Source organism: Melozone crissalis, unplaced genomic scaffold (genome assembly GCF_028551555.1).
Source record: "Melozone crissalis strain CALT ecotype California unplaced genomic scaffold, PUWL_Pcris_2 ptg000027l_1, whole genome shotgun sequence".
Lineage (NCBI taxonomy): Eukaryota > Metazoa > Chordata > Aves > Passeriformes > Passerellidae > Melozone > Melozone crissalis.
The window spans coordinates 10,221,012-10,247,580 of NW_026535805.1; the positions used below are offsets into that span (position 1 = coordinate 10,221,012).

General features: G+C 42.4%; 1 protein-coding gene across 5 annotated transcripts in view; it reads left to right on the forward strand.

Moving 5' to 3' along the window:
* The window catches only part of TTC7A (tetratricopeptide repeat domain 7A), a 169,869-nt gene that overhangs the window by 112,687 nt on the left and 30,613 nt on the right, over positions 1-26,569 (forward strand). For all 5 annotated transcript variants that reach the window (XM_054279311.1, XM_054279312.1, XM_054279313.1 and 2 more), the window contains 3 exons: positions 2,218-2,315; positions 7,259-7,393; positions 18,153-18,355. In XM_054279311.1, coding sequence (XP_054135286.1) covers positions 2,218-2,315; positions 7,259-7,393; positions 18,153-18,355 — 436 coding nt within the window. The remainder of the gene's footprint in view (positions 1-2,217; positions 2,316-7,258; positions 7,394-18,152; positions 18,356-26,569) is intronic.

Genomic DNA, 26,569 nt, shown 5'->3' on the forward strand with positions numbered 1-26,569 from the left:
ACAAATATGTAAAGTATTCTGGGTAGGGCTGGCAGAGGAACTTAAGGGGAATTCTTATCAGTGAGACTTGGACAAAGGCATTTTTAGGACCTCTTGCAAAAGAGAAGGTTACATTTACACAAAGTTGAGAGCTGTTGCACCCAGTACTCCTTACTGGTTCAATCAGTAGATAATTGCCTACACAATTAAATGGCACTTCAGTTGCATTTGTCTGGCCTGTTTGCTGGCTTTACAATCTTACTGTGACTGACAGACCAAAAAGTCTCTCAAGGCCCAGTATTTTATCCCCAGCAGCTATTCATATGGCCTGTTCAAGTCCCCTGTCTTCTCTCTGACAAACTGGTGCCTCTGCAGTCTCACAACCAAGTGTCCTGCTCAGCATTTTTGTCACCAATTTGTCCACTGTCTCAACTACTTTTCAAAAACATGGGCAGTAGATGTCCTGCTGTCCTACTGTCAGCCTTTCCAGTGCTGTATGTAGAAAGCAAATCATCTGGCTCCTGTCCCTTCCATGGTGCATCAAAAAGCTTTCCTGGCTGAAGGTTTTGTACTGCAGCTTTTAAAGGGTAGTTCTATTTCAGCCCTTCTCTGGGATAACAGAGTTTTGGGAGTGGCTGTTTTGCACAATGTATTACACTGGGTTTTCACCCTGGGATTTTCCAATCTCTTCACCTGTCCCTAGAGGAGGAGTACGGTGTATTAGCCAGAGTTTCAGTGTTTCAGCATGTGCCTGAGCAGTGATTCCATGGTAGTGCTGCTGCATTAAGCTCATGGCAGTAATATATGGAAGTGCAGCTGCCTTATTCCTCCATCCACAGCAGTAAGACTGAGCTGTCCATCCAGTTCCAGCAGCTTCTGGCCAGGGCACTTTCATTTGGGTCAGTCCTGTCTAGGTAAGGCTGAGGCATAGGACAGACAATTTAATTTTCCCTTCTCTCTGTCACTATGTGATAGGCTCAAATGAATTATCAGTGTGGAAACCAGTATGGAAGACAAGGGAGGCCCATTCAAGGACAGAGATTGGTGCAGTCCAGTGCCCAAGAATTCAGAGTGCATTAACAGAAACCATTATGCTTGATCCCAAAGCCCAAGTAAAAGGTTATTTAGCTACTGTAAATATGATTGCTATTATGATGAATGACAGTAAGTGGCTTTCAGTCTTAGATTGTTAGCTGGGAAGGGCAAGCCTTGGTTTGTCTTTTGCTGTTGTTTTCTGTGATAACAGAATAATTGTGTTTAAAACCAAACAGCAGTCCCAAGCTAATTCTTCTACTAGATCAATGCAGATTCAAGGGAATTCTGTGCTATCCTTACCAAAGACTCCTCAGACTGAAAGATGGGGGCATCCACACCAATCATGTCTCTCTGACAGCTTGCTTCCTGGAAAGAATATTGTCCAAAGGCTGAGCTGCAGGCTTGGAAGTGTGCCAGAAAAAGTAGCCAGGGCAGTCACTTTTCCTTTTGGTATTTCATCCCTTAATGGATGATGAGAGGAGATATCATCACCACTGATCCTTGGGGGGTGGCAGACTATGTGGTGACAGGAAGGCTCAAGAGATCTGTGTTAAGTGACTTTTTGTTAGCCACATGATTACATGATTTTTTTTTTTTTGTGTATTTCTCTTTGTAAGGCCTCTCCTGTGAGGACAGAAGTCCAGTAGAAGAACAGACCAGAGTTTCATAAGCAGACCTGTTTCACAAAGCAGTGCTATCTGGTAGTTTTTATCTTCTTCCTCTTTTTGAACAGAACAAAGGAGGAAGGGGAGAAAATAAGCCCTTTGAAATGAAAATATGAACAAATTAGCACCCAGGTGGAAGGTGGTAATTGGTCTTTTTCAAAAGGATCAGCACAGTAGACCTGTGAACAAATTATTCTGCAGAAAAGCCCAAGAAATGGTTTTTGCTGGGTCTGGGTCTGCTAGTGGGCCTCCTCTGGTCTGACTTCTAGCTGCCAACATGTTTCTTGTCCAGTGGTTTGTAAAGACTCCCTATAGCCAAATAAAGTAAATACCAGTGTGTGCCCTGCGCCCCTGCTGGGCAGTCTCTGAGCTTCCTGTCCAGTGGCAGTGGGGCAGATGTTAATACATCCAATAAGATGATTTCTCACAACTGAAAACCTTGATTTTTCACTTCCCGTGGCAGCTAAACTATTGCCTGCTTTGAGGGAAACGTTTCTCCACTGAGAGATGTCCAGGTTACAGTTTTGTTTCTTTACAGTGGCTCTGAGAAAGGAAGTAGTGTGACTGAAACACCAGTAATCAAAAAGCATAATGGACTGCATCTCACTCTGCCAGATGCTCATGACACTGACTCTGGTAAGGAAACAAGGTTTGTGCTTTCCTGTTCTAAACACATGCTTTTGTGAGAAACGAATGTTTCATTTTCTTTGGAGAGGGTGATGGGCCTGTGCACATCTGTGTTGCTGGTCAGGAGGTCCAGGTCTGCCTCCATGGCCAGCTCTGCTGCAGAATGTGTCCCTGTGGTTTGCCTGTACCTTGGCTTCCCCACGCATAACACAGAGAGGGGTTCCTGCTTTCTTTCACTAAGCTCTCTGAGATGTATAATTCTGTCCTTCTTTTTATTTTTTATTCCTTCCCTTCCTCAGCCTGCCTCCTCATTTAATTTTTTGTAGATGTCCTAATCAAACCAGCTGCTATCGTTGGTTTTGGAAAGCAGAGTGAGAGTGTCAGTTCCTATTAGATGGTGATTTGCTTTGGGATTTGTGCATAAACCTTGTGATGCTTTATTGTATTGTAAATACATATTCACAGTACCAGATAGACTCAGATGGAAGTAACTGAGACATCAAAGCTGATCTTGGCAGTAAAGGGGAAAGGAAGCTTTCAGAGAGTGCTGCTGACTTGTGATTTTTGTTGTAAGTCTTGTGATACTTGGTACTACTCTAAAACCCTAGCTCAAAATCAGATGATAATGTGAGAAACTTGCCTTTTAATTTGGAGGGTTTTTTAGGGAATCAAATGCCTATGCTTGTGGATGTAGGTGAAACACTTGCAAAGAAAGTGAACCTCAAACTCAGAAAATGGACAAGAAAAAAAACCTGACACATAAATCTCATGGATCTGTAGGGAATTAGGGTTTGTCTGAGTCTTAATTGTGCTGTATGCCATGGTGCTGCCTGCCAGAAAGGGCAAATTAATGTAAAGTACAAGCTTTGAATCAGCTTTTCATGCACCTAAAGTGATTTGCACTGAATGCAATTTGGTTTTAGCCAAGAAATATATTCCTCCTCCACTCTGAGAATCCAGGTTTCCATGCTAACATGGTTGCCCCCACAATGAATGCAAGAAAGGAGCTGGAACTGAAATTACACCACCCACATAAGTGTGGGGCTGGCACTGGCTGGTTTCAGCAGGGCTCTGTGCTCGTTTCTCTGCAGGCTCTGGGTGCTGCTGTTCTCCATCTGCAGGAGGGAAGCACCTGGGTCTGCTCTCCTGTTGGGATCCTCTTTGAAGAGTAGTGGGTGAGACTGGAGGGTACAGCTCTACTCCCTCTTGCCCTTGTGCTTCCCCAGAGCTGGGGCTGGGGCTGCCTGCTTGGAAGGAGGGAGCAGTCTGATGTTTCTGCATGGCTGTGGAGCCGGCAGTGCTGTCTGCTGTGCAATCCCCCGGGAGCGTGCAGCAGCATTGCTGCGCTGCGCAGGCGCTCTGCCATCTCTGGGCTCATCACTGGGGCCGGCTTTGACACTGGCCTCTCCCTCAGCTAGACCACAGTAAGATTATTTGCTGTGCCAGAATTTAGGTTTGCTGCCAGAAAGATTAATTCCTCTTTATTTTCTTCATCTTCTCCTAACTGAAGCAGTGTTCCTAACTAAATTCACTGATATCAGTCAGCTGCCTTGCCGTTTCATTCTTTCTCTGATTTAGTCTTATCTTATAATGCTTTTGCCTGAAGTGATTTAGGCTTGGGAGTTCTGTGTTTCTTATAAGCCTAGTAAATCTAATGAGCTACATTTCTATTTTGGTAGCAATTTTCACGTAAATGCAAAATATTAAACTTGGTCTTTTTGGTCTTAAAACATCCTAGAACAGTGCTTTAAAATTATTTGGATAGATTTTGTAGGGCTTATGTGCAGAGCTCATCACAACAGAATTAGTTTGTTATTTCATGAGTTACTTCCAAAATGTTTGGAGGGTTTTATTGTAAAATGTGAAGTTTATATTCTGTCTGGTAGAGCAGTTAAATAGAGAAAGAGGCTGCACTAAAATAACAAATTGATATGATATCTTCGTATGCCAACATTTGCATGTATTTTGAGGCATGACATTAAAGTTCTGCGAGACAGGTTTTGTGGGGAGGTTTTTTAGCACGTTTCTTTCAGAGGAGATAGCTTATAATGAGACATTCAGATAATTCTTTTAATGTTGCTTGAAGTTTTTCCATCTCCCCCCCTCCCCAAGGCCAGAGTCCTGCCGGTGTGACACATGCTGATCTCCCCTCTCAGGACAGAGTGTGTTAAACTCTTTTGTGGCTGCAGTAGCCATCAGCCCACCCCCAGGGGCACTGTACTGCTTGCCTGTGATTCAGAGATGTGGCTGAGCCCCTTTCAGTCCAAAAGGGCCAGGCTGGCAAAATCCTTCTCTTACAGAGTTTATTTGGTCAGGCAAGCTTTAAGGAGAACTGCTGTGAGCATCCCAGCAGAGATGGACAAGAACAGTGGTGGCAAAAGTGGAGGATGGGCTGGTTTGAGAGAGCCTGTTCATCTGGCATGTCCAGAGCAAGGAGTGTATCTGTGTCTGAAGCCAAGCAGGGATGGCATGTTCTCTGCCTAAAATATTCTGCTTCCTCTTGTAGGCTGGAAAAGAAGGAAAAGAAAGTAAACATCAAAGGATTGGATTGCCAAGGGATAAAAGAAAAGAGCCTCCATGTAAATTGCTAAATAACTTGGGTCTCATTTGTCCAGCTGTGCAGATGCCCACTTTACTGAGCAGGATCAGTCTCAAATTCCCCTCTTGGCAGGGAACTACTGGGCTAATGAAGATAAGATGAGGAGCAGCTAACTTGGGTTTCTTTGAGAGCAACTGTGCTGTTATATTCCTGTGAAGTCTGCTTTGTGAGGGAAGGATGCTTTAGTAGATTCTAAGTGGGTCTGCTTAGGCAGCATGTGAACCTCTCCAAAATGCACAAAGGTGATTTAGTTTTCTTGGATTGATTTGCAAGGAAAAGAGGATTTCCCTGAGCCCTGTGAGGATGTGAATAAGTACCAGCCTATCTGCCCACCCAGTGCAAACAGCTCAGCATTACATTTGGATGCTTGCAAGAAACACAGCTCCACAAAGCTTCTCTGGGAGAGGGCAGCCTTGGCAGGAAAATGTGGTACTGAAAGTTGCATTCAAACATGCTAATATAAGAATCTCGTTAGCCTGACTGCACAATCCACAAAATGCATGTAATTTTTTCCAGATTTGCCAATCTAGAAGGCAAGAGGTCTGCCCTAGCTTCAGAGCTCTGCTGATAACATCACTAGCTGTTCATGTGTCCATTTTCTTGTCTCTGCAGTGCAGAGAAGCTGTCTGTGTTTTAGATGGCTGGGCATAAACGCTTGATAGTTTTTGCCTGTGTCAAACAGCTCTAGTCTGACTTAAATTTCTGAGAGTTTCAGTGAAATTCTCACTAGTGGAGATAGGGATGGGGGAGAGGAGTGTGAGTGGGCAAGGCAGGGGAGGAATCTCGTGCAGTGAAACAGGTTGAAGGTGGATCAGTTAAATAAACTGGTAAATACAATAAATTCTTCCTGCAAAGCTGAATGGCTTTTGCCCATACCCTTAAAGCTGCAATTGCTACATTACTGCACTGTCATCTCTTGGAACATTAGATCAGGAATGTCTTTGCAAATATGTAGGAATTTAAGAAATGCATCTGAGAAGAACACATTTGCATTTTCCAAGGGAGCTGTGGGAGGCGCCTGCTGCAGGGCTGTTTTTAAGTCCTCCTGCTTGAAATGAATGACATTAGTTAGCGATGAGATAATAGGACAAATATTTCCCATTGCAGTTCCGAGCCTGGGGTTGCACTTGTGGTCTCTCCCAAGCCCTGACACGCTCACCTCGGGTTAAGTAGAAGCTGCAGCCGTGTCCTGCCAGGAGAGCAAAGCCTCCCCTGTGCCTGCCTGAGGCTGGGTCCCTGCTCACATCCAGAGATGGCCAGGAGACCTTGGCTGGGGACCACAGGGTGATGTGTTGGTGTGCTGGTGAGGAGGTGTGGTTTGGCAGCCCTCTCTCTCTTGAGCACACTCCAGCTGGAAAAGGATGCTGTCCCTCTCAGAGAGACCATTAAGTGCATGTGCCCCGTGGCTGCGGGAGAGAAAAAGCGGGATTTTAACTCTAGGATCTTGTGGTTTATGAGGTCAGCCTGTAAGGGTAGATTCAAGAGGAATGCTAATCAACACAAGTGCTTCAGTCACAGCAGCTCTCCAGAGAAAGAGCTTATCAACCGTGAAATCACATTAAAACCTATGTGTACTAAAATATTTATTTCTCACAGCCAACTCTGAAATCTCAATTTGTAGCTTCTTATTTTGTTACTACCGTGTTGATACCCCTCTGAGAGGTTGGCTCACCAGTATAATCCCACTTGCTGTACTGGAGAATGTGGTTTCTGCCCATGCAGCCCTCCTGGGATAAGCTTTTGATGTGATGTTTTGTCCCAGAGGTGGGGGAGCCAAATACTTTATTCTTGCGTAAATGTTACAGTGCATACTAAAGGTTAATACAGTCAAAGCTCTGAACTCTGTGCTCCCCAAGGTTAAATGAAAAACCACCCTGCCTCTAAATCAGTAGAACAATGTTGATGTCACTTGAAATGTGTGTGCTGTGTGAATGGGGCTAAGCTACCTTGTCATGCTGTATGAATTTTTTACCTTAGTGGGGCACATTTTGTAATTGTATGGTGACTGTGCTTATAAAATGGGTATTTGTGGAAAATATTTGATGCTAGACTTCTGCTTCCCAAACGAGCAAAATATGGTTGCTTCCTTGATGAATGCTAAGCAGACCTTTATAAAATTACTGTCTCTTAATTTTCTTGTTTGAGCTGCAGCTCTTGGATAATTTAGTGGGGTTTTTTTCAGTAAATTAACCTTTTATAAAACATACTTCTTCAGTTTGTCATGCCAAAATTCAGCAGTGTTCTTATTACATAAAACCAATGTAGTGAGTGGAGGATCGGACCTGCTGCCTTAACAAGTCAAGGAAATATCATAAATAAGTATAAAATACATAATAGTTTGTTTGGTTTGTAGGTTCACAACGAGCCTCTTCCCTTGCTGCATCAAGACTGGAACAGGCCATGTCTGAAATAACTATGCAGAGCAGCACAATGAAGCAGGGACCTGTGAAGCTCTGGACAACTCTTGAACAAATTTGGCTACAAGCTGGTAAGTCCTGAGCTACCTGGAGTTCCTCTTTCCCCCCAGTGATGAATCAAATGACATAAGTATTAACAGAGTAGTTGAAGTCATGAGCTGAAAATGACTCCATTCCAGCAGAAAATCTGCTATTCTATCCCAGATGATTTTTGAAAAACCACTTATTTAATTATGACCCAAAAAAATACTGTAGTAGTGTGATTTCTCAGCTTACTTTTGTTTTTCCAAAACACACAGAAAAGTTTAGTCATCCCTATAATATGCTTTTTGAAAAAGAGGACACGTAGTTCTTCACTAACAAATGGTAGTTCATAAGGACAATTATTTTCATTCTCCTTTTACTAAATACCTCCCTGTGATAAGACTGGGCAAACCATGTCTTAAATGTGATTTCAGCATTCCAATCTTTGCTGAGGAATGAAAGTGAAAACTATTAGAAATAGGATGTTCTCCACTGTCCTTGACTGTTTGAACCTCCCAGGGTCTTGTAGGTTGAGTAGCAGTTTGAGACACTAATGCAAAGATGCTGCAACAGAGCACATAAAGGGAAAACAGTGACGGGAGGCTCTACCCACAAGCAATCTCCAAACCCATGGAGGGGTTTTATGTAGGACATTTGTTGAGGAACAGAGTTGCCCAGCACATTCTGCTGCTTGCATTCCAACATTTCAGAACTGATAGAGTTCCAAGCCTGTAATTTTGTTTTTAGGAGACAGTTTTTCTTCCATAACTGGGCCCACAGTTGCGCACTTGAAATTACCTTTGAGTGCTGTGATTGCTTATTAGATGTCTCACCATTTGCAATGCAGAAAGAAAAGCAGAACCCCCTGGAAAGCTGCTGATAGATTTCTATTCTTCGTGCAGGGGAACCTTTCAAATTCTCATTTCACTAATCTATGCAATTGACAGCTCTCACATAAGACCTGGCAATCTCACCCTACTTTACAGCAAAGATTTTCACAGCTTTTGTGGGTAATTTCCTTCCAATTAGCCTTTAGTTCTAGAACAAAATATATGACATTGGTTTTGCTACGCTTTGATTAATATTAACAAAGAAGTCACCTTATAGAATGCATCATCCTTTAAGTTAATCACATTAATGACTTGTGTGGATGTAAATTTCAGTGATGTGCTGTGGGCTTCAAAATCACCAGCAAGATCGTGCTTTATTCAGTTTATATTCCTGATTTAAGGCTGCAGAGAGGGCTGGTGGGGAGCAAAATAAATGGAGTTTATTATGATGAGAAGTCAGGTGTCTGTTGTCCATCATCCTACAGCTAGCTCTAGGCAGTTTACATTCTTGCTACTGTCTGAAAAGACAAAAGCAATAAAGACCTAGTGCTTGCTGTGAATTGCTGTGATTGCTTTTCAGTGTGAATAGAGTACCTTTCTGAAAGGTGTTAATTATTCTTTTAGATAGAATTTATTTTTATATGCTGTAACTTTTCCCTCTTATCACTTTGTAAGCCTTTGTTTTGCTTCATGCTTAGTTTTAGCTGGACTCGATTCAGGATTGATATTTTGAAAACATGTACTGTGACTGCTTTGTAATTTCATTACTGAAGTCAGTTATTGTTATGGATGCAGCTTAATGAGCTCCTGCTGAGGTACTGGCCATTCTCTTCTCATGGTAGTGTGGAAGCTGCTGGATTCTGGTATCCTGAGGGATGAAGAGAGGTGCAGATATTTGGGGTAGTCTTTACTCTCTGTGGAGAAGGGCACAGTGCCTGAATAATTAGAGGACTTCTTGTAAATGGGTTGGTTTTGTGCTGGGATTAATGACTGGAATAATCCAAAGGGTGTCACTGACCTTCACTACTAGGATCTTTCCTGTCTGAAAGGTGGAACAAGTGTACTTGTAAGAAGTGCCTTCCAAAACAGATAATTCATAGATGACTAATTGAAAAGATATGAATGGTTAGAGGAAGTTGAGATAGTCAGGTGGTTTTACATTCCAGCTCACCCCAAAATGAATGGCTGTGGAAAGCAGCAGGCAAAGTGTAACATTCTGATGCCTGCCTATGGAGCCAGTTGATATTCATGGAAGGTCTGCATCAGTATGCTGTAGATTTTCATCAGGTTTCGCTTGGACTTGTCCTTTTTCAATCAGTGACTCATCTTGTGACTCCAGGCAAGTTGCCTAACTTTTTCATACCTCAGTGTCCTATCTCCACAGGGAAAAAACATTAATGTGCCTTTGGGAAATGACTCGTGTGTTGTTGTTTTTGTTGTCATTAACACTTGGACCTTTTTAGTGTGACTCATAAATCCTTAGATAAAGTGATTACAATTTCCTAACCTCATACTACAGTGAATTTATAATGTAGCATCCGTCCTTCCCAGACACTCACAGGACACACTGGCCGTGCCTCTGTGCATGGGCAGGGATTGAGAGTGCCAGCTTGCAGTGGTGTCTGGGTGCCATCAGAGCCATTGCAGCTGCCATGCCTTCTCATATCCCAGGGCATGAAAAGTAATGGTACCAGCCAGCTGGTCCAGTTAGAGCTTTGTGCAGTGAGGTTGGGAAGAGGCACACAAACCCAGCCATCCCACAGCTATAGGGGGCTGCTCTTACAGCCCTCCAGCAGCCAGGCCAGGCCACAGCACCAGCACATATACTTGCAAAAGGGACTCTTAGGGGGTGGTACCTATCCAGTGACGCTTGCATAGGGGAATCCTTAGTGTGTATCATCCTCCAGCTGCAGCTGCAGTAGGAGTTCCTGCCTTGTGCAGAAGTGTCCCCAGTCCCTCCAAGCTGGAGACCCCTTGTTCTCTTAACAGGTTTCACAATTAGCTTTATGAGAATATGTGTGTTCCCTTAAGAGTGGCTGAAGGGAAGGCTGTGAACCCTGTGCAAATAGTTAATCCCTTTTATGCTGTGATAAAGATCACATCTCCCCACAAGAGAGCATACACTTAGTGGTTTTATCTGTCATTTTTCTGGGTTTGTGACCAGCATAGTTTTGTAGGGAAGACAATAAAGCACCATCTTTGGATGTGCAGCTGCCAAATCAAAATGCATTGCACTATAACAGAGGCTGTACCTTGTCTTTCCCTGCAGCAATGCCTAGTGATCTTTGGCAAGGTAATTTTTTGTAGCCTCCTGTAAACAAAGAGCTGCTTGATGGATCTGTGGTCTCTAGAAAGAGTCCTCTCTCTTTCAAGCATCAAAATAAAACTGTGAATTCTCACTGTTAATCTTACATCCAGCCATCTCTTACAGGACCACCTGGGAGTACAGTCATCTGCAGCACAGAGCTTGGCACATTGCCTTAGTGGGCTTCCACATCTTCCTGTTTTCTGCACAGGTAGTCACAGCTTTGGAAGAGCAGTGTGCTGTTCTCAAAGACTAGAGACGTCCCCTGCAGCAGGCATGCTTGGAATACTAACAGGCATATTCTATTTCCAAGTGTTCTGCAGCAGAGATTGTTAGCACAGCTTGTCTGGTCCCTTTTAACAATAACCCCCCTAGTCCTCTTGAATATAATGGCTGCTTAAAGAGAGTCATCTCGGAACACTTTAACATTTATGAGCCTAAACATTATTCTTGGCCCCATGTCTGAGAAACAGCTCATTTCAGGGAGTACTTAGGAACAGTGCTACAGTGCACATGCTGTGGTGGTGCAGCTCCAGGAGAGGTGTTCATTATGCAATCCTTCTGCTCATTGCTCCTCTTTGTTCTGCTTTTCATGGCTGAGAGCATGAATTCAAGTTTGAGAAGAGGCAAGGAACTTTGGTGGCCCTGGTAAAGCTTGTTAACTCCTCCCTCTTCCTTCAGGAAGAGCTGCAAGGGGAATCCTAGAGATTACTAGAGCTAGTACTTCTAACAGTCATGCCAGTACTCCTCCTTTTTGTTTAGAAAATAGTCATGCTGTTTGGCTAAAGAAAATATACTTGAAATTGTTCAAATTTATGACCAAAATTTACCTCCATTCAGCATTTTTATAAGATCACTTTTGACCCAAAGAGCAAAGCATGTCAGTATTGGAAAGAAATAGTGTTAATAGTTCTAGGCTCTCAGGGTAACTGGAATGATTTTTTATCTGAAGTATGTGTGATTATACTTCCAGGCAGTAATAACCATATGCTGTATTTATACAGAGCATTTTAGAATGCTACAAGCCAGTTTTAATAAGAGTTCTAATATTCTAGCTCCTGTTACTGTATTATTTTAAGCTTTACTTTTAACTACAAGGTCCACTTTGTTTGTCTTTACTAGTAGTTTATATCTGACAATTTAGCTTCTTGACTAACCCAATACTTTACCAAATATGGCCACTCACAGCAAAGTAGGTCTGGTAATTTGATCTAAGTTTGGCTAAATGCCTGCTAAGCTCAGCCTGTGAACCTCACCAGGTAGACCCTAAGGCTAATTTAAAGGAGGATTTAGAGAAAAATGACAAGGATACTATTCCATGTACTCACAGTGGGGCTGGAGTGGGCTACCTGCCGTCTCAGTAACGTGCTGAAGTTTAACCTAGGAAAAATAGTTTATACTGAACATGCTACAAACAAGAAATGCAAAGGGAGCCAGTGCAGCAGAGAACAGTGAGCTAATGGAAAAACATCTGCTCCCCCGAGTTATGTACAGCAGGAACTTTTTTTTCCCTTTCGCAAAACACTTGTGATTTATTTGTTTTATTCCATATGGGCCAGTTCCTGGGATAAAGCTGTGTTAGAGGAGATGAGCTTTGTTCCACGAGAAAGTGTTGCTGGAGCCAGTGGGCTGAAGTCTCCAACGTGCTGGTCTGCAGCCATGGAGCCAGATCCTGGCAGCAGCCAGGGGTGCAGCCAGGCCCTCCCCTGCTGCCCCCTGCTCACCCAGCGCAGCTTGTGTTTGCACAGCCTGCACATGGGCACTGCAGTGTTTGTCCTGCTCCAAGCTTTTAGCAGTCCTAAGCCCCCACAAGTTGTTAGCCCTGATATTAAAGGTGTTAATCAGGTGGGGGAGACATCTTCATTGATATTGCCAGAATGGCTGGGTCAGATACTCAGATACTGTCCTGTAATGCATCACTGGTTATTGAACCAATTCTAATTTTTTTATTTCTTTTTTTACACGCTTCCAAATTTTAGAATTTCAAGTTTAGAATATCCCCATTCACTGCTTGAGTTCTTGAGGTCTGTAAAGGCTGCTAATTTTTGTGTCTCTTTATAGTGACACAAAGCACTGTGAAAAGCTGGAGCCTGGTGAGGGGGAACAGGAGGGAGTCCTATATTGCACTTCCATTTCTGAGGAGAATAAAGGTGTCTGCAAAGATGGCTCCTCTGCAGTATTTATTTACTAGGAGCACTTCATCTGGTGATAGAAATGGTAAAGTGAGCTGGTTTTGTCCCCTTGAAAATGAAGTTAAGAAACCAGCAGTAGTTCTGCTGAGCCTCCTGGTTCAGCAAGGTCTGTTCTAGACTTGTGGTAGAGACTAAAGATCACCAAATTCCCCATTTCTCTTCATCTGAACATTCTCAAGAGGGATTAAAATTTTTGTTTTACACTTTCAAGTTTGATTTATTTTATTTTCTGTCAAAAATAAATCTAAAAAGTCAAAAGGTCTTGCAGCCTTATGTCAGTACAGGGCATTTGGGATTGCCTCCTCCATTCCTGAGCCTTCTGGATGTTTCTCATTTCTGGAGCAGGATGTGAAACTTTGTGGACTGGTAATTCTTTGGCATGGACAATCTTCAAAGAGCTTTTCTCAAAATCTGGGACATGCAAACATTCTCATGTGTCTTGAATGCTCACTTGTGATGGAAACAGGCAGCAGCTACCAATGCCTTTTGTTTAGCATTCTGTAGAAAATTTGCCAAGAGATGGAGAGAAACCTGTTGCACTGCCAGAGAGTGACTGAGGGTACTGAAAAGTAACATTTCCTCAGCTGCTCAGTAAGTTTGGACAAGTGATAAAATGTACACAGTCATGAAGGAGGCAGGACATTTGCTCATACCAGAGACAGAAAATAGGAATTTATACTTAACTGGGCTGTTAGTCATGTTTTGATTGCACCATTTAGTATAGAAGGTAGCTTGTGGCACTTATGTGCTGTTTCCAAAAACCTTCACTCTAATGCTGCATTTGTAAATAAAGAAGCCAGGTGGTCATTTCAGGCCCTGTGACCTGAAGCTTGGGAATTTGAAGCCAGTCCCTGGAATTCAGTTTGCAGGCAAAGAGAGGGTATAAATCTGTTGCCTCATTCAAAAGAGCAAGTGGCTGAGCTCAGGTGTATGGGAACAAGCAGCATTTTCTGTACTTCATTTCTGTATCAAACGTTTTCATCAGATGGAATTATTGTAATGAGGATATGCCTGGAGGAATCTTCTGCCTAATCTGCCACGAATTGTCAAGCTACTGCATGCAGGGTGGTGTCAGAGCATGGAACAACGACTAAACCTTACCTGCCAGCAAGGAAAGGCAGTGGGGGGACCCTTTGTCATGGTAATAGCTCAGTAGTCACTGCTGATGGTAGAGTGGTCTTTCCAGCTGACTAAGGACTCCTGCAGTAACAAGCATTAGTAACTCCTGAAGGCAGATGATGGGGAACAGAAATCACCTTCCAACACCCTCACAGATGTGTTCACCTCCTTGAGTGTGAAGGGCTGCTCTGCACTGTCCCATCCTGCTGGGCATTTGGCTGTTACCCTGGCCACGTCACTCTGCAGTAACATTTTTGGGGGGACAAGAGTAGGGTGCTTTAGATGCATCAGGCACACACAACAAGGGATGTGGAGCAGTCCACTTTGTGGGAGTTCAGTGCTGCCTCTTGGATAACACCAAACGTGATTCACAAGTAAGGAAATTTTAACTCTTTCACATTGCAGAAAACATTTCAAATCTGTTTGATTTCTTTAGGCTAGAATTAAAATAGTTGCTGCAGTGACAAGCACTATCACTCTTGACACTGCTTTGAAGTGGGGAATAGAGTCAGTGTTAAAGGTGATGTTGAACAGCTCTGTTTCTCAGACAACAGTGTGATGCAGTCATGACTGGGTTACACTGTTGTTACACCCCTAATGGACTCCCTAACAGAGCTCTGCAAATCATTTTATCTCGGACAAAATAAAGGTGCTGACTGTAGGACACCCAGCTTTGTCAGTGCTCTGGGAATTGCTCTTGGTCTGTGCATTTGTTAGGGGTCTTTGGAGAGCAAGTAGATTATATGCTTTGGGCAATTTTCACTTGATTAAGGATCTTCACTGTAGTGAGCTTAAATGCTAGCAGAAATAGCTGAAAGAACTAGGAGCTTGTAATAGAAGTTAATAATATTCTCAATGCTGCTGAGGCATGCTGTTCTCAGGGACTGGGCCCAGCATTAAAATGGGTGCATCAGTCCTGTTGCAAGTCCAGACAGAAGAGTTCATAGCCACAGGACAGCAGTTGTTTGGAAGAACAGCAGAATAGTTTGGACAGTATTGCAAGAGAGCACAAATGGGCAACAAAAAGTGGATCTGAGAAAGGAATGAATCATGCTAGGCTGAACCTTGAAGTCAGCTGTGGTCTCAGGGCAGGCACAGGCTTCAAAAACTGAATACAAGGAGAGATTGAACCTGTCTTGGCCCATCCATGCAGTGCACTGACTCTTTCCTGCAGGTGAGAGTGCTGAAATATTCCCTAATGTCATTCACACTCACAGTTTCAGTCATTACTCCAGAGAATAATAGAAGAGTGGTACATGCAGGATCATCATCTCTCTGCTCAGTAGCATTCAGAGAGCTTTTAGGTCAAAACAGAATGTAGATTTATTGAAGTTTTTATGGAGATGGTGTTAAGTGAGAGAGAGCAAGGAAGCTTGGTTTTAGATTCAAAGCTCTGAAGAAAGTCAGTACCAAGAACACTCTAGTACAATGATGAGAGGTTCATAAATGGTTTCCCTGAAGCATTGACCCTTTCACAGGATAAGAATTATAGATACTAGAAACCTGTGTCAGCATGAGAAGGTATTCTCTGCTTTGAAGTGGAACTGGCTGCCAAGTCTCTGTAACAGAACTTCCTCACAAGGGCTGCAAATTAATTTGGTTAGATGTTATTTACAGCAAAATTACCTCATATAAGGAGATAGGCTGATTAATCCAGTGGACAGGAAGCTGCTAACCCAGGTAACATGAAAGCAGGTGTTTCAGTACCAGTGAGGGTTTTACCATGGTAAATTTAATAGGTCCTTGTTTTTTGAGTTTGATTTCTGCCTCTAGCTGTGTTTTTATTCCATGTTACATAAGCATATCTTGTTAATCTGTAAATAAAATGAGTGTGTAATAGAAGTGAAAAATGAGTTTACAGAAAACACATTTTAATGCAGACCTAAATGATGTCCTTTAATGTCTATTTTTAGCTGGGTAGCTAAAAATTTTAGCACTCCTTTCCTTTCATAACCAAAAGACACCCCTCTCATTCTTTTTTATGCAAATTAGGACTCCCACACCATTAAATCATTTTTATTGACTATTGAGCCTGCAAAGAAATGGACTGAACTTTAATACACTACATTACCATACCATAAAATACAATTTGTAGTTCTTATTTAGATTCTGTGTTGCTGTACTTCCTCTAAATAATTGTTGTTACTGAAGAAGACTTACAGGCACCATAGAAAGAATAAATACTCTATTTTGCATGCATTGAAGCACCATGCATGATTTCACATCTAAACCCACTTGCTCCCAGTTAGTTCTCTTCTGAAATGAAACAAGTCACATGATGCTCTTAGTTGCTAATAGAGCTTTAAGTATGGCAGTATCCAGAACTTCCGCTGACTTCAAACAGTGCCAGGATTTCACCCCTTCTTTTGTGCTGCTAAGTTTGTGCAAACTTTGGGGAGGGAGTGTTCATCTTCAGGCTGTGAAGTGTCGCTTTGCACATCCCCAGGCTCATTAATGCCACATGCATGGCGTCAGCTGCTATGCAGCACTTGGCAGGAAAACACTCTGTTCCTTGGAAGTGCAAGGAAAATACTGTCCTCCCACCAATTTTTGCATAAGGCTGTGCACATATTCAGCTTGACAAGGTACATGGCCTTGCCTTCTGTTATTATAGATAGCTGCAGCCTCTTGGAGCCAAGGGAAGGGATGCATGCAGAGATTTTATGATTAACCAGGAAGAAATGTGTATGAGTCATTCTGAAAGAGTATAACTCTTCTGAAGGAGCTAATATTTTGCTCATGTTGACAGCCTTGGAGAATGACATTTATCTTGTACCACAACCTAGGGATGGCAGAGAAATATTCAAGCATTTTCTCAACAATGTCTCACCCTTCTTCTGGAAAGGTCACCTCAGAAGTGGAAGGATGTTCAGCCATGCTGTCATTTCACTACAGAATCATTTTTGGTGTGCCAGTAGAAATGCCATTCATGATCCCAGTCTCATAGGCCAAGGTGGATCCTTCCTGTGGTCAGGCAGGGGATGCTTCCCTGCTCACCTCTAGCAAGCTCCACGTGACCAAGCCAAGTCCCCACAGTCATCTGGGTCTCCCAGTGTTTCAAAATTGCACAGTTTCAAAGATATTCAAGAGGAATTTTCACTCTAATTTCCCCCCTCACAGACACTTCCTAAGAATATTCACTGCCTTAAAAAGTCAGGACATTTAAGGTTGTGTCTAATTTCAGAATCGTTATTCTAAATCTAGAGCCTGAATTAGTAATTTTGAATTGGACTCTTGAACTGTCAATACTTACTGCATGACATCAGTTAATAAAAAATAAGAGAGAGACACTGAGTTTTTGCAGTGAGAGCATGTAGAACACAGGTTATGGACTAAAGAGCAATTCCTGCCTGTATGAAGAGTATTTCATCTACATACATGCTTACATGTGTGTGTATGTGTATATATATAAAAACAGTTTCCCTTTTTGATTACATGTGGCAGTATTTTGACCTTTTGAAATAATTAGAATTCCAATTTCAGCTGGAAGGGATCTACAACAATCATCCAGTCCAACACCACAATTATCTAGTCCAAATTCTGAGAAATGTTAAAGTTCAGCCATGAGATACGTTATGAAATTTATCATGAGACATTATTTTATTAACAAGTTGACATTCAAACATGTAAACATGCCTGTTTCATATTTTTTCTAAGCAAACCACTAAGATAGTTGCTGATAGTTCAAGAAAGCAAGTGAGCAGTCTCTTCCAAGAGCTGCATTTTGTTTTTCTGTAATGTATGAAGATGTAAATAGATGAATACACGATATAAATAAGTCTATAAGGGCCTTTTGATTTTAACAGTCTCTGAGAGATTAAGAGACAGTTGTCTCATAAACTTGCCAAATAAGATTTTAAATAATCTTTTTAAATGGGAAAGTACTCTCCTAAGTAAGTTATCTACTGTCCAGCTCAGATGTGTCCTAATACTCTGACATTTTTGAAGTTCTCAGTAGACAGTGATAGCTTACTCTGTTATTTTTTTCTCCCCCAGATTATTTGGAAATTCCTCTGATGACTCCAAGTAGCCTCCTTAGGGCTCGGTTCAGCACTATTTACCTTCCCAATGGAGGAATCCTTAAGGCCTTTGTCAGGACACCACCCAAAGGTGTCCATGAACATCTGGATAGATCCCTTAGCATTCGGAAAAGATAGATACATTCAGTGAATCCAGTCATGATAATAAGCACTAACCATAGTACAAAGCATTGTGCAGGATCATGGCCTCATGTTTTAATATGCTTAAGTAAGTCAGATGATATATAATTAATACGAAGAAAGGTCTCTGCTTCATTTCATCTAATGGCAGGGTGTTCTTTGCTTTATTTTTATGGCTTGGTGTTTTGTTTTTCCTTCAGCTGAACTCTTCCTGGAACAGCAGCATCTCAAAGAAGCAGGCTTTTGTACCCAGGAGGCAGCTAGTCTTTTCCCCACATCTCATGCTGTACTGTACATGCGTGGGAGGCTTGCAGAGATGAAAGGCAATTTGGAGGAGGCTAAGCAATTGTATGATGAAGCGCTCACCGTGAATCCAGCTGGAGTGGAAATTATGCACAGCCTGGTGAGTTTGCAGGGGCTCAGCTCCATTATAGTATTTATGTTCCTGATTAACTGTAATAAAAGGGGAGAGGGCTTATGCTTGCTCTGGATGCCATTGTCTTCCTAATCCTGAGAACAAGTGACCGTTCCAAGAATAAATTGGGTAGTTTGAACCTCTATTTTAAGACTGGATTGAATTTTTAACTAATTAGGACTTGTGTCAAAAGTAAATTTTTTAATTGACAAAGGCTCATACTTTTGGGAGTCAACTCAATTACATTGTCTTTGCTGCTTTTCCTACTAACTGTTATGCATTTTAAATAAGCAGTACACTGATGTTTGAAGGATCTAAAGAACTAAATCACTGAAGATAGATGGATAGATAGATAGATAGATAGATAGATAGATAGATATGGGATTTGTAAAACTTGGGCTGGTTTCTTTTTATCTGTTAAAATCAAGATAAACTACAAGTTTACAATAAAACGAATCTGTTACTGTTATAAGCTGCAGCTTGGTTCCAGCCTTGTGTAGGGGCAGGGACTCCACACTTGCGGGGCTTTTTTTGGTAACACTCCTACCCAGCAAGTATTCTTTTTCTCTATGGCACCAAGCCCAAAACTGTTTTCCAGACACTGGGCCTAGAGCTTAATAACAATAATAATTATACAGGGAGCTTTATGGAAGACCAAAAGCCAGTTCTCGTGTGAAATCAAAGCAGTTAATCATGTTTCATCAATGCTGTGTCTTGTTAACTGTAGCCCTTACCAGGTCTCTCTTAGTAATTTTAGAAGTTTGTCTTGACTAACTTAATTTTTACAGGAATTCTATATCCATTTGACTACTGTATTTGGCAGTAAATTTACCTGGCATAAATTTGGTCCTGATGAGGTTTGCTGGCAACTCCAAAACTGGAGGGGTATCAGTGTACAAGACATCAAATGTTGAGTGAAGTTACAATTAACAGAAATAGTAGAACCTACAGGCACAGGGCAAGATATTTGATAATAATAACTGTTCAGTACAAAAATAGCAAATGAATAGCTGGTGCATGTCAGGAGAACATTACAAGGCTGCTGTACACATGTCAGGCTTATATGGGGCAATAATATAACTTGGTTGTTGTGATACAGCCTCCACAAATTCACTCAGTAAAAACTAAGCCAGATGAAATGATGTTCCTTGCTCTGTCATAATTTAAGAGAAGTTGTTGATACCAGAGAAGCCATCAAATTAGGTGCCAACATGATACTAATAGCTCTCATTTTTGTCTTACTTTATGGACATAACCATATTCTGAGTCTTCACATTTCAGTTGCTTGCAATTTTCTGAAACTATAGTAACTTGGAATAAAAGTTTCCAAGGTGCATATCTCAGATGTTCTGGCCCAGTTCACTTCAGAAAATGTCATTCCAACATGGCTTTGCTGTTTCTGAAAAGGAGGCTAAAGAGGAGACCTTAAAAGCTTCTGCAATATCTTCTTTATGGTGCCTTGTTATCTCTAGGTTTTGTCAGGAATGGCTAGCATATGAATGTGCTTTTTACCATAATATTTCCTAGGTTATCCAAGTTGTAACCTTTAAAAATCACATATATGCTTAGTAGGTAAGTATTTCTGAAAGTTTTAAGGAGTCTGTGAATGCTTGTTCCCCTCAAACTCCAGGTATTTTCAAGAAGGGCAAGAGAATGACTCTTGTAACTACAGGCCTGTCTATGGTTACCAGTCTCTCTTCAGTGACTGGTAAAAGGATAAACATTATTCCAGGAGGTGTTGAAAAACACCTGAAAAGCAGTGCCATGGTTGGGCACAGCCACCATGGGCTCATGAGGGCCCCTGTGCCAGGGCCACCCTGGGTGTACGTGCAGCATGGGGCATGAGGGGCTGGCAAGCTGCGTCACAGAAAGGGACCTGAGCTCCTGCTCAGTGATGAGGTGAACCTGAGCCAACAGTGCCCAGGCAGCCAGGAGGGCCAGCCCTGTCCTGGGGGCATCAGGGACAGCATCACAGCTGGGCAAGGGAGAGGATTGTCCTGCTCTGCTCTGGGCTGGGGCAGCCTCACCTCCTGTGCTGGGGGCAGTTTGGGGTGCCCCAGTGCAAGAAGGGAATTAAACTCTCAGAGAGTGTCCAAAGGAGGGCAGCCAAAACAGGGAAGGTCTTGAAGGGAAGCCATATGAGGAGCAGCTGGGGTCACTTGGTCTGTTCAGCCTGGAGAAGGGGAGACTGGGGACAGCATTTACAGCTTCCTCATGCGAGCAAGAGGAGGGGCAGGCACTGATCTCTCTCTGTGGTGACAGTGACAGGACCTGAGGGAATGGCCTGAAGTTGTGTCAGGGAGGGTTAGGTTGGATATAAGGGAAAGATTCTTCACCCAGAGGATGATTGGGCCCTGGAATGGTATCCCAGAGAAGTGGTCACAGCACTGAACCTGCCAGAGTTCAGGAAGCAATTGGACAGTGCTCTCAGACACATGGAATGACTCTTGGGGCTGCCTTGTGTGAGACCAAGAGATGGTCTCGGTGATTCCTGTCCCTTCCAGTTCAGAGTATTCCATGATGATGTTTTAGTCAAGGAATGGATGTAAAGTTCAGAAGAGCTGAAAAAGACAGTAAGATGAGAAATTTGGGGGCAGAGACTTAGTCTATAAGCAAGTATGGAAGAGGAAAGAAACTGAAAAAGTGAGAAAAATACAGATAGATGGAAAATAGGGTAAGATAGATAATGCCAGATAGGACTGGATAGATAAGAAGACATGGATGGAGGTGTGGGCATGCTGGAAAGAGTGAATTAAAGAGGCCAATCTTAGGAGAATGACAGAGGGGCAGGAACCTGTGAGAGTACTTCTTTCCATGCTCTTCTGTCTCCTTAAGATTCTGAATCTTCCCATCCTGGTGCCAGCAAATATTGGTGAAAATCACTTGCTTAAGATGTACCTCACCTCCTTTAACTTGGCCCTGCTGCAGACTGTGGTTCACACCTGTTAGCTAAGATAGCAGAGGTCTGGTCTATCCCTGCTGATATGAATCATGGCAGTAGTTATATGGTGCCACATAATGGCATTCCTTTATGTGCTTTTCCAAAAGCTAGGAAATTGCACATAACAAGTTAGAAGCATCTGATGAGCAGTATAGAAATGTCTGTAAAGAAATTAATCATTCTGCCTTCAGAATAGAGCTGGAATAATGTGCACTAAACAAGGCTTTTAGGGCTATACATCAAATAAAAAGGGCGAAAATAAAATATTGAATGGCTGCTAGCTAAGTGATTTTTGTCCTGTGTTCTGAATGAGACACTGTCCCCATGGAGAACTTAAGACTGGGTTTATGCAATTGAGGATGTAATGTGACAAGTGGTAAATTCTGAATGTCCTCGAGGCCATCAGAAGAAAACTGAATGTCTTTCTGAAATGTATGTATTAGCCAAGTACTAGCTGTACTTTTATTAAAAATACAAGTTCTTGAGCACAGTATGTTCAGTCCCCTACCAGAGAGAAGTATATGTCTTGGATTATGCAAGAGGGCAGACTAGATTATGAACTAGATCCACAGGGTTTGAAATGATGCAAAACATGTCCACAGGCAGATGTAATTGAATTCACACATGTTTCTGTGCTGGTCCCTCCAGTTTGAATACATTGTTCTCCCACTCTAGTAGTACTGTTGTGGATGTGTAATAATTTAGAAAAAGAGGATCTGCTTGTGAGAATTGCTATTTGACTTGGTACAATTGCCATCCAACTGACCTAGTCCACTTTAAGGGAGAGCTCTGCTGTAGACAGTGCTGAGCCTCCCTGGTGTACCAGCATCAATTAGCAAAGTAGTCATGTCTCTTCCCCTGGGCTCTTGGAACTGGGTTGTCAAAGCTAAATTTGGAAAATTCCAACCTGAAGAGTGTTGCTGGCTTTAAATGAAGGGCACAGATCTAGCAATGAATGAGTCCATTGGGTGTCAGTAACTTCACCTTTACCCAGTGTAGAGTCACCACCATAACACACACAAGCTGTCTCTGCACAGCTGAAATGGCTGTTTTGCTGTGACTGTAGGGTGTTTACAATAGCAATCAGATTAGCATGTTTTCCATATAAAGCACGCTGCAGCATGGCAGAGCAGCACCATACAGCAGCACTGCAGCACCAGGAGTGTCCCGGGGGTGGGTGCCATGCTCTGCTTCATCCCAGGGGCCTTTGGCACTTTGTGTCCAATGCTGTGGTTGGGAAACCACAGGCACTTGGAAAATCCCACACACAGCAGCTGTGCTGCTTCCTGTAACGCTTGCAGTTTCTGAGTGATGTCACAGGATCCTTAAGCCTGGATCAGGAATCCACCATTGGCCTTTACAGAGTAAGTACTACTGGCTAATACCTAAACTAAGGAAGTATATTTGTTGAGGAATTTTGTTTTCATTTGAAGAAGACACACAGAATCAGTTTTCAGGGCTATTTGAAACATAATCCTGGTGAGGTGAGCAGCTACTCCTTTGGTTAGATAGCTGTTGGCTGCCAGAAACAGCTTGGGTTGGCCCCTAAGAATTGTAAATCGTGTGAGACCATGGTTTCTTTAATAAATACAACTTGCTGGGGTTCTTTTTCTACATTGCTCCTGATGCCATCTCAAAAATTTCTGTGATCTCTTCCTTTACTAGAAAGGCTCTGTTTCCTTCTTCCCTTTCATGGGCTCCTTCTGGGGCCTGCTTGCACGAGTCATAGAGCATTTCTCCCTCCTGGGGGCTATGGAGTTTCTACTGAGCAGGTATCTTTGCTGCTCTGGAAACAGGGGCTTTGTCCATATCTCCTTCTCTTACACTGTGACCTGTGACAGCACATTTCTACAACCAAATAACTATGGCTTTCTTCAGTATGTACCAAATTTGGTTATATAACATCATGCAATACACAGCTTTGAGATGGTGATAACAAAACTGTCATGTGCCCAACCAAGTCAGAAAATATAACATAAGCTGGGGCAGATGACACCTCCTTATAAAGCAATACACAAATCCACCTACCTGTATGTAACTAGAGAAAGACACTGAAGTTTGTTAGTTCCCAGCCACCGTGCATTCAGTACCATTCTCACTTTTGATTCAGAGGAGGAGAAAACCAATGCCAGCATGTTGCATTTGTGTCCGAAAGCTCTGTATGTGATATTGCAAGTTAAACTAAGCATGTACTGAGATATTTGGAAGACTTCTGCCCAGCATGCATTTCACACAGCACTTTGTCAAGTCACAGCAATTCTCAACATGTTTTAGTTCAGGGAAGAGAAAGAATTGTCAATTTAAGGGAAGGAAATGGGCACTCTCATCTCCATCACTGTTCCAGATTTAATGAAAACAATAAAAAATACTATCAAAACAAAGCAAAAAAATTGCTTGACTCATACTTGGATATTACTGAATGCAAGGGAAGGCTGTAATGATTTCTTGTTTCTCTTGAAGGCTGGGGCAAGGGCAATAAGGTTGGTATCAGAATGTGGTGTAGCTGTCTGCTCTACCTCATCTCTATCCTTGATAGCAAAACAAAGCTGCTATGTATTGGGTTTTGTTCATAATGTGTCCCTGTTCATAATGTGGTCTGTTGTGATCACGTGAATGGGTGGAAAACACAATCTTGTGATCACATTTGATTTGCTCCATAACGAAATCAAAGAGAATACACAGCTAACAGAGGTTGTGCTAATCATGAGTTGTTCTTTGGCTGTCATCTGCACCACAAAAAATAATACCGGCAGCCACGCAGGAAGGGTTCACAGTCACACAGAGAGTTGGAGAGTACTCCAGCTGAAGTTGGAAAACCAAACTGGATTTAAGTCACCTAAGCTGAGCCAACAAACTGACTGTAGGCTGTTTGGTGACCATCGTTTTCCAAGATTAGTGTAGATTGTGGCCTTGCCACAGGAAGACCTGGTTATTGTCTGGGAGAAGTTCTTTGTGGTAAATGCAGTTGGGGACATATCACCCACATAACAGAATCACAGGATGGTTGAGGTTGGAAGGGATCTTGGGAGATCCTGTAGTCCAACTCCAGCTCCCTGATTAACAGGTTCAGCTAGAGCAGGGTACCAGGACCATATCTAGCTGGGCAAGTTGCTCCAAGGATGGAGCAACCTCTGTGCAATCTCTTCCAGTGTTTGATCACCCTTACAGTAAATAAACCTTTGAGTAATGTTTAAATGGAATTTCTCGTGTTTCCATTTGTGCCCTTTCAGTCATGGGATATCCCTGAGAAGTTCTAAGAGGTTTCACTTCTTTGCACCTTACCATCAGGTATTTAGCTGTACTGATAAGATCTCCCCTCTCTCCTACAAGGCTGAGCAGTGCCAACTCTCAGCTTCTCCTTGATGCTCCAGTCCCTTGCTGATCTCGATGCCCCTTTGCCTGGAGTCTCTCCAGTGTGTCCATGTCTTGTACTGGAGAGCCCAGAACTGGACACAGTGCTCTGGATGTGGCCTCCCCAGTGCTGAGTGGAGGTGCAGGATGAACTCCCTTAACCTTTGGCAGCATTCTTCCCAATGCAGCCCAGGATACTGTGAGCTGCCTTTGCTGCGAGGGCACACTGCTGGCCCATGGCCAGCTGCTTGTTCTCCAAGTCCTTTTCTGCAAAGCTGTGCTTCATCCAGCCATCACCCCCCCTCCCCAAAGTGAATCTGAAGCTATTACCAGGAATTTTTTCTGCAAGTAGATACTAAACATAACATTGGCATGACTGTATCAGGTCAGGCCAGAGGTTCAAGTACTCCTTCTCACCAGCAGCAGCAAAGTGCCTAGGAAAGAATGAGGCCATGCTACTTCTGAGGTTAGGACTTAGCTTGGGGACATCCCAAAGTAGAGGTGAATTGTACTTGCATAGTAATTCCCAGTGGATTTTCCTTCATGAGCTTGTCTGGAGCCTGTGTTAGAACTTTCATCATCCACAATACCCTTTGGCAAGGAGACCCACAGGTCTGTTTTCTGCTGTACAAAGAACTGCCAAATTCTCTATGTTCTTGATGCAGCTCTTAGCCTCACTGATGCACCCTGTTCTCACTTTGGAAGACATAACTTACTCATGATTTTTATTCATCCCCTTCCCATTACTGATTTTGCAGGTATCTGTCACTGAGCCAGTTCCATTCCTTTCATTATTGCTGTTACCTCTCTCTGAACTTCTTGCTTTTCATTTTAAGATAAGCAGGCTAGAGCAAATAATGGATTTACAGCAAAATAGCTTAGCTTCAAAGGTAGTGGTTTCCATTCAGTGTTTAAAAAAACCTTCTCCACCCCTTAGTCTTTTACTCATGTAATTATATCTATATCCATTTTCATAGAAGTACTAGAAATAGTGTTCTATTTCAGCTGGTTTGTATTAACCTGATTTTTTTTATCAAAGCTCTGTTTCTATCTCCTCATGCCTGTAGGGACAGGATTTTATTTTCTGAGTGGTCAGCATCTCTGATAAATGTGTGATTATAAATAATAGCAGTAAGCAGTGTGACACCTGTCTCAGGTCCTTGCAGAGATGTCAGTGTCCCAGTCTGTGAGTACAACACAGCCAGAAAGTGTGCAGTTCTAGTCTTTGCTAGGTAGATATATATACACACACTTCATTTTGCTTGCCAGAGACATCCTTTTAGCTGGCAGAACACAAATCTTGCTCTGCTGGTAATGCTAGAAGCTGAAGAGCTTGATTGAGAACAGATTTTTTTATAGATTATGTTCCTTTTGCCTAAGATACGTGCATGGCTCTTGATTAGATTTGAGTGTTTAAAAACTATATGATGCTTTATTTAAATCTTCTGCTCTTATTTATTCAGTGGGGTGCAAGGGCTGAATAAAAACAAAAAGACTTTGTAAAGTCTTGGGCTGTTTAATTTGGCCTTCATCATGTACTTAGGATGCAATTTCATGTTCATTTTAGTAGAAGAGTCAACCTATTGTCTCCAGACTTGCATTTGGTAGCATCAGGGTAATTTGAAGACTACAGTTTCTACTGATTAGTACATGGAAATGAATTATTTCTGTTCATTTATTTCGTTTTACCTCACAGTATGGTGCATGCATCCTTGTTTTCAAAGGCATCCATTCATGTAATAAAACATGGCTTGATTGCTTAATATTTTCAAGGATGACATGTGTTACTTCCTTGGGGATTTGTTTCATGCTGCCATGCAGTAATGGTATAAATCACAGGGCAGATTCTCTGCATGGGTAGATTATCATGGCTCCATCATACCAAGGTCTGTACGTCTTGTAAGGTAGCT